The sequence below is a fragment of the Sinocyclocheilus anshuiensis genome, unplaced genomic scaffold, assembly GCF_001515605.1.
Source record: "Sinocyclocheilus anshuiensis isolate Anshui unplaced genomic scaffold, SAMN03320099.WGS_v1.1 scaffold1533, whole genome shotgun sequence".
NCBI lineage: Eukaryota > Metazoa > Chordata > Actinopteri > Cypriniformes > Cyprinidae > Sinocyclocheilus > Sinocyclocheilus anshuiensis.
In genome coordinates, this window is record NW_015540924.1 from 31,044 (window position 1) to 39,718 (window position 8,675).

An 8,675-nucleotide genomic window follows, 5' to 3' on the forward strand; every position below is an offset into this window, starting at 1 on the left:
CTGCTGAAGCTGACATGCTGTTCCTGGAAAACGCAAAGAAACTCTCCATGTACGGAGTCGACCTGCATCGTGCCAAGGTAAAAGAGTGTGTGTGTGTGTGTGTGTGTGTGTGTTTGTTTGTGTGTGTGTGTGTGTGTGAGAGTGTGTGTGTGTGCGTCTGCTGTACTAACACTTCTCTCATCAACCTGCTGCAGTGCTGCTCGTCCTGACATTACAACAGTTAATAATCACAATCAAGACAATTGTTTTCTAATACAAGTATTCTGAAATGTCTAAATAGGCAAATTAGGCATGATATAATTAAATGTGCACACATTTATGCAAATAGATTAAAAAGTGCAATGAAATAAACACTTAAAAGTGCATTTTGGTATAGAATAGAGCGAAACTAGATGTTAATCAATGGTATATGCTTTTGTTGAACCCTTCTGTCAACTTGTTTTCAAAATAATCATGTTTAATAGTGAAGTTTGTGGTGGAAAACTACATTACCCATGATGCTGCACAGAAAATTCCACCAATCAGAGAGTTGCAGCGAGCAATGTGCCCAAAAGACATCTTTAGCTCTGCCCACTCCCATGAAGCACAAAATACTTTCATTTATTTTCTTGCTTCAAATAAAAGTTTGTAGTGCTTTGATTCTGCTTGTAGCTGGTTGCTTTGATTCATGGCTTTTAATGCTTTAAGAGAGACTTTAAAAAAAAAATCCCTGTTGGAAAAATGAATGTTAAAAATACTTCTGGAACCAGCGCTGCTGGAAAAAAGTGGGCGGGACTAATGCGCTCTATTCAAGTGAAATAATTTGAATAAAGTGCATTAGTCCCACCCACTTTTTCAGAGGCAGCTCATCCAATCAGATTTCCGATGTGGATTTATCAGTTTATAATGTTTATTTAAACACTTGTGAACACAGATAATGCCACTGATCATGAAGTGTTACGTTACATAAAAGCATCATCAAATTATCCCAAATATTTAATAAACACACAAGCATTTTAAAGGCGCAGTAAGCAATTTCTCAGAAACATTGTTGAAAGTGGATCGGACCGAGCGCTAAAACACACTTCTTCTGTTTGTGGAAAGATGTTTTCCTGAAAATCAACACGATTGCAATGTGACACTGATTTTATTCAATAGTAGTTCAATAAACAAGAAGTCTAAATATTGACTGTTTTTGCTCAGTTTCGCTGACGACAATAGCTCCAATCAAAGCCACAGCAGAACTGTTTTATGTCTCGGAGCAACACAGCGGTGTTTCGATACTGAATGAATCCACGTTTTTGAACGAATCGAGTGAGTCAATGATTCAGTAACTCATTCATAAAGAGTCACTTGCTTCGTTTCTGAATGAATCAGCCGTTTGAATGAATCGGTTGAATGAAGGACTAAATGACTCACTTGTTTAAAGAGTCATTTGCCGCCACCTACTGGTTGTTTGGTTTCATATTTAAAAGTATTGCATTTTTCCCAACATTTTTAACTTGTACATTTAAAAATATTTAAAACATTAATCTTATAAAATTATTTATGCATTTGAAAATTGTGATGTAAATGCATTTATGGCACCTAAGCTTCATTAAAGGGGTCGTATGATGCGATTTCAAGTTTTCCTTTCTCTTTGGAGTGTTACAAGCTGTTCGTGAATAGATATGAATGAGTGCCGATCAAAAACACAGACGAGGAAGCCGCAGAAACGAGCGATCTCATATGTAAGCATATGCATATGAAAAATAATGCGATCATCAACACTAAGCGCATATAAATGAAAACTGCCTAATGTTAGCGAGTGAAATGTGTTAAAGGCCTGTGCAAGCTTTGGGAGCGCTGATGAAAGCCATCTACTGCAGCTTTGTTTTGATAATATTACTGAATATGATCCAGATGTAGTATTTGATAAAAATGTGATTTTCGCTCAAAATGTTGCTTTTTTATTAAACCTACCCACATTAAAGTGTTGATAAAAAAACAATGCTTGAAGCTAGAATAAAACTGATTTTTGTTTTTTTGGAAAGCAAGAGGGTCTGATCTTTATTTTTATGTATTGCATGTTCAGATATTCATACAGCAAAATATTCTGGGGGCCATGAAGTTTTAGTGAAAATCAGCAAAGGCGTTGGCTGGCAACATTTTTCAAAAACGCTGGCGGGGAAAGAGTTAACTTGTATGCTCAAAAACATTAATCTTATACAATTATTTATGCGTTTGAAATTTTGTGGTGTAAATGCATTTATCATCAAGCAGTCTGTGTGAATACATCTAAAGCCACTTCAGATGCAGCTATTGTTTCCTCTGCAGTGGAAAGATGTTCTTAAGTACGTACTGCACCTTTAAATGACGTCGTTCAGGTTCTGCGCAGCTGCTCATGTGATCATAAATGAATGTGCTGATGTTAATGCACTTTCTCGCTGCTGCAGCCCATCTCTCTCTCTCTCTCTCTCCGTGTCTGTCTCTGTCTCTCGCCCCTCCTCCGCTGGCTCAGCTGGTCAGCCGGCTGTTTGAGTGTTTAGCAGCGGCGCAGGAGGAGGTAAGATGCTGTGTGTCGTCTGTGTTTGTGGATACATGTGTGTTTTTTCTTGGTAGGTCTTGTGTGTGTCTGTGATGGTTATTGTAGTGTTTCTGTGGCTCTGCATGAGCGGGATGATGAAGGTCTTCGGCGTGTCGTCGTGCTTTGTTTGTCCTCTATATCAGCTCAACACGAGCGTCTCGCAGCTTCATCGTGAATTCGTTCTCCATTGTGTTGTCGTTTAGTGTTGATGGTCACGCTGATGCTGCAGACGCTCGTGTTGAGCTGCATTGGTTTATTGATTCATTTGATCGTCTCCTGGTGTAAGTGTTTAAAGAGACGCTTCCTCATTCTGAACATGAGATCATCTCTGTGCAACATAAAGGGAAAAATCTTTCAATACAAAATCAGTTCAGACATTTTTCGACACTGTTAAGATCCTAAAAGGACAAAAGCGCCATGCATCGTTATTTGGTCCATACCGGGGTTATTATTGTAAACTAAGACCATAAAAAACATTGTCATTACTTGAAAAGCATTCACTAGAATAAAATCATTTTAAGCTTTATGTAATTTTACATTTTTAACTTTTGTCATTTAAAAAAAAAAAATTGTTATATTTCTATTTAGATTAAATTTTATTTTAGTTTTAGTACTCATTTTAGTGCTTGAATTTAAACTGTATTTCAGCTGGTTGCCAAGGCAACATTTTCAATTTAGTTTAACTTTTAATACTAAAATAACTAAAATTGAAATAGAAATTGATAAAAACTATACAGACATTAAAAAACTAACATAGTTTTTTTATAAATATTTTAAGTTATTTTATATAACATTTTCATTTTAATGTTGAAGTTTTAGTTGTGTTTTTGTATTTTTTCTGTTTATTTTTTTTATAAATTTAAATGGAAATAAAATAACAAAATTAATTTACCTCAACAAGTTACAAAGGCAACATTTCTTAAAAAGTAAAATATGAAACTAAAAAGTAAAATATAATAAAATCTAATTAAAAACAAATTAACAAAAACTATCATCGCAATGATATAAAAATAACATTTTAGATTTGTTGGGTTAGTGAAGTGGATTGAAGTGATTTTATTTACATTTTTAGTAATTTCGTAGGTTTTGTCAATTTTAGTTTTTTGTGTGTGTGATTTAATCTGATTAAAAATGTTAATCTATTGACAGCTCTACAAAAAACAACAAAATTATGAAATATAAAAAAATTTAAATCTAGTTAAAATCTAATTTATTCATTTTAATTCAGCTTTTCAACTAAATGACAAATGTTTTCTTGGCAGCCAGCTGAAATAAAATAATTTTAATTTGTTATGTTTCATTTTATGCCAGTAAACGTTTATTTCATGTTATTTTTTAGTGTTTTTAGTTTAGTGTTAATAACCCTGCTGTGAAGCGGTTCCTGTGACGGATCTGTGTGTGTTTCTGTCAGGATTCGGAGGCTGTGGAGATCATGCTGGGAGTTTGTTCCAGCGGCCTCCTCGTCTACAGAGATAAACTGCGCATCAATCGCTTCGCCTGGCCCAAAATACTCAAGATCTCCTACAAGAGGAACAACTTCTACATCAAGGTGCGGCCGGGAGAGGTGAGGTGGAGTCTCGTGCTCTTCTTCACATCCACTGCTGTTTAGGGGTCGTCTGCAATAATATCATAATTGTTGTTTAACGATGTGCGATTTGACATTATCAAGTATTTTGCAAAAACCATTCAAAACTCGCCTTCAGAGTGCATGCATAGATTTAGAGTGTGTTCTTTCTCTGCATGATTCAGTATTAAAATGCATTTAGAATGATCACAACATTCAAGACATGGGGACGGAAAATGTGTATATTTATATAATTTCATATAGTTAATCAATATCACACAGAGAGTGCCGTTTTTATCTCCAAAGATTACCATGATTACAAATGTGATAATGATTTTTTTTATAGCAGTTCAATAAACAAGTTAATATTAAGAGACTGAAGTTTTAGACACCATATTGCCTGTTTTATAATAATTTAAATAATTCCAAACACAGCCACAGCACTGTTTTGTGTTTCTGAGCAACATGACAGTGATTCGTTCCTGAATGAATCAAGTGTTTAAATGATTCGGTTCAGTCGCAGTGACTCACTTATTAACAGTGACTTGCTGCCACCTGCTGGCGGTTTTAATTTCACATTTAAAGTATCTTTTTATTTTTTAGATAATTTCGAATATCAGTATTCAACGTTTTGTTTAATATATCAAAACATTATTTATGCATTAGTAACTACAGGTTAAATGCATTCATGTCTTGTGTGTAAACACATGCCTCTTCAGACGCAGCTTCTGTGTTTCCTCAGCACTGCAAAGATGAATTGATACTGATTTAATTTGCTTGCTAACAGCCCAAATGTCTTACTATTCTAATTCACTGATTAAATGTAAGAATCTGAATCTGCTGTTTGAACGAGTCTCAGATGCTTGGCTTTCTGTTTTTCGCTCAGCTGGAACAGTTCGAGAGCACCATCGGATTCAAACTCTTCAATCACAAAGCAGCAAAGAGACTCTGGAAAGTTTGTGTGGAGCATCACACCTTCTTCAGGTCAGTAGTGTTCATATATAATATTTTTTATTTCTTATATCTTCCCTTTTGATTTTAATTGTTTTAGTCATTTTTATGTTTTTTTTTTTTTTTTAAATGTCTATTTTGTTTTTACTAATTTTTAATTTCAGTTTGCCATTTTACTGCTTCAATTTAAACTGAACAAACGTTTAGTGTTATTTTAGTATCATTCATATTTTCCCTGTTGATTTTAATTTTAGTAATCTGAAATTGTGTTTTTGTCATTCTATTAGTTTTTTAAATATATGTATATTTAGTGTTTTTATTCATTTTTATTTCAGTTTGTCATTTTAGTGCTTCAAATAAAAGTTTAGTGTTATTTTAGTATCATTGAGATAATAGTTTTATTAATAATAATAAAATAGTTTTATAATTATTTGAAGTTAGCTTTTATTTTTATTATATTTTTATATTTTCTGCTTTGTTTATTTTTAAAATAGTTTTTATTAATTAATTTTATTTAAAAAATAATTAATTTTAGTTTTATTTTTAGTTATTTTAGTTCATGAAGTTAAATTAAATGAAAATGAAAAATGTTGCTTTGGCAACTAGCTACAATAAAATATACTTTTTTATATTTTGTTTCATTTCAGTTAGCATTTTTTATTGCGCTTGCCATAATGTTCTTTAAATATTTTAGTTTCTTCAGTGTTGTTATCATTAACAAAAATAAATAAATAAGAATCTTTCTTCTCTTTGAGGTATTTATTTATTTATTTTTATTTTTTTACCAAATCACTGTGGTATAAACATAAATGTTGCGTCATCATAAAAACCACATAATTCGTTTTTATGCGCTTGAAAATGTGAAAGATTGGCATTAAAAGCATCAGACACATTTTGCGTAAGTGAAATGTTTAAATGTAAACGATCACTAACTAGCGGTCTGATTCTTGCGTCCTGATAGGCTGGTTTCTCCTGAAGCTCCTCCCAAGCGCTTCCTGTCGTTGGGCTCAAAGTTCCGCTACAGCGGGCGAACACAAGCACAGACGCGTTGTGCGAGCGCTCAGATCGCTCGAGCCGCGCCGCAGTTCCAGCGACGGCACACCGTCACAGCCAGCATGGACAGCAGTGCGTAACGCCGCTAACTCACACTAACCTGCTAGTCAAGTTACTGAGTAAAAACCTCATTTATAAAGCCGTGCCTAAAACGAGCCTGCAAATACATTACAAGTCTGTGTGTCCTAAATGCATCCTTCTTTATAAATCACAATTAATGTACACTTGAAACATATATATATATATATATATATATATATACACACAAACACACACACATATATATATATTATGTGTATTATTATATATAGTATTGTTTATTTATAAATTATTCATTAAGTATTTGTCAGTGATGCACAGAATTTTGCTAAATATAGTTAATACATTTATTAATTAAATTAATAATAAATTAAATGTATTATTAATTATTATTAGCATCATTAATAATAAATTAAATTTATTATTAATTATTATTAGCATCATTATATATTATAATATTTTTTATTTATTAAGTATGTATTGGTGATTCACTGAATTTTACGAAATATATGGGCTAAATTACATATTCATTATATTTTTACTTAACCTGATGCCTTTATTATTTAATATATGTTTGAATAAATCAAAGGGTTTTTTTTTTTTACAGCTACCATTTTGATGTTTATATTTAAACCACAAATTGGAGTAAAAACATAATTCTGTTATTAAAAAATGACATAAAACTGTGCAATTTAAATGTTTGTACAACTTTAGTGTTGATTATTAAATACATTTGATTAATTCATTGATTATTAAATAATATTTTTAGGTTCCAACCCAAAATGTTCATTTTGGTGCATTACTAGAATTTATATAATTAATTAATTTTAGTGACAATTATAGCAAATCAGTTATATTGCTCATTTGATGTATTAATGCATATAGTGATTTTTTGTTTATATATATGTTTTATGTACTGGTGTATAAGGTACAAAGGCGTTTTTGCATATATAAATACCGATTTGTTCCTCCCTTTTGATGTAGGATGAAATCTGTGAAGTTTAGTATCAAATGTAACTTTTCTGAATGAGGATTGGCTCTCTCAGTCTCAGTGTTTTTCTGAGCAATCGTAACAATGTATCTGTGTGATCAGTGACGGTCAGCCATGACGACGAGAAGAACGCCAAACCCGCTGTCGCTACAGATGACTTCATCGCCATAGAAACGCCGGAGAAGAAAGCAGAGGAGATGAACTCAGTGGAGGAAGAATATAAAGCCAACAGTGACGAATCAGAAAAAGCCCCGCCCCCCTCCGTCACCAAGGTAACCGTCAAATGAATGACAGTTCAGCAGCAGATCTGCTGTTATGGGGTTTGTTTCAGCTTTCATGCTTCTGAACTGCTATTACAAATACTATGACCTGGACACTATAAAATCAGGGTTTTATTATTTCTTTTTTTTTTTTTTTAGATAAATTATAAGTTTTTATTTCTATGAATTTTTACGATCAAAAAGGATGTCTACTTTAAGTTTAATTCACAAAACTTTTACAATTTGATAATGTATAATTTTAACAATAATAGTGGCCAAGAAATGTATTCATTTTTTCCCAAATTCAGTTTATTTTTTCTGAAATTCCTACATTATTTCTTTTTGTAATCAAAAAGGATGTCTAGTCAATTCAATTCATAAAACTTTTACATTGGAAAACGTAGTAAAATTCTAACAACAATAATGCCCTCTAAAATGCTCTATTTGTTTTCTCAAATTCAGTTTTATTTTTCTCAAATTCTGAAATTTCTGTAATTTTTTTGTTATAATCAAAAAGGATGTCTAATCAATGCTAACCAGCTCTCTTGCTCTTCTCTTGACCACACATTTTTGTTTCAAACATGCATACTTTTTTATGCATGCATGTTTTCCCTACGCCGTTTTCTCCCTCCATCGTCATCAGTCGTGTCTGTACTCATCGGATCCGTTGGGATCTGAGCTCTCTCTCCCGTCTTCTCCCGTCTCGTCCACCAAAGTGCGCAGGAGACGCAGAGAAAGCAGCCGCAAGCGCGCCGCCTCCGTCAGTCCGGCCAAAACCACGGTGGGCTGCCGGCGCCGTCAGGCCCAAGCGGACCGTAAAGCGGCTCTGCTGGAGGAACAAGCGCTGCTTCTGTCCGCACGCAAACAGAGAATGAACCAGAGTCGAGGAGGAACGCTGTTCTCCTTCTCGCTGCACCTCCCTGATCTGCCTTCGCTGCTGGATGAGGACGGTTACCTGAGCTTCCCCGACCTCACCGAGCTGCGCTTTCTGCCCGAGAGCCTGCATCACTTTATGCCCATCAAATCTCCGTCACTCATCCCCTGCTTCCTCTTCATCTTCTTCTTCCTGCTCTCCACCTCGTTCTCGGTGCCGTACGCGCTCACGCTCTCCTTCCCGCTGGCGCTGTGTCTCTGCTATCTGGAGCCCAAGGCTGCGTCGCTCAGCTCATCTCTGACACAGGGCTTCCAGGACAGTTCAGACGACGAGGTGTGTGTGTGTGTGTGTGTGTGTGTGTGTGTGTGTGTGTGTGTGTGTGTGAGAGAGAGTGTGTG

At 34.5% G+C, this 8,675-nt stretch overlaps 1 protein-coding gene across 9 annotated transcripts in view; it reads left to right on the forward strand.

Annotated features, from left to right (window-relative positions):
* Positions 1-8,675, forward strand: part of LOC107689342 (band 4.1-like protein 3) — a 52,405-nt gene that overhangs the window by 26,126 nt on the left and 17,604 nt on the right. For 4 of the 9 annotated variants that reach the window (XM_016487291.1, XM_016487292.1, XM_016487294.1 and 1 more), the window contains exons 8-14: positions 1-77; positions 2,480-2,524; positions 3,957-4,109; positions 4,996-5,093; positions 6,022-6,185; positions 7,246-7,415; positions 8,047-8,610. In XM_016487291.1, the coding sequence (XP_016342777.1) occupies positions 1-77; positions 2,480-2,524; positions 3,957-4,109; positions 4,996-5,093; positions 6,022-6,185; positions 7,246-7,415; positions 8,047-8,610 (1,271 nt within the window). The remainder of the gene's footprint in view (positions 78-2,479; positions 2,525-3,956; positions 4,110-4,995; positions 5,094-6,021; positions 6,186-7,245; positions 7,416-8,046; positions 8,611-8,675) is intronic. The other 5 variants (XM_016487297.1, XM_016487298.1, XM_016487299.1 and 2 more) reach the window with 3 other exon arrangements.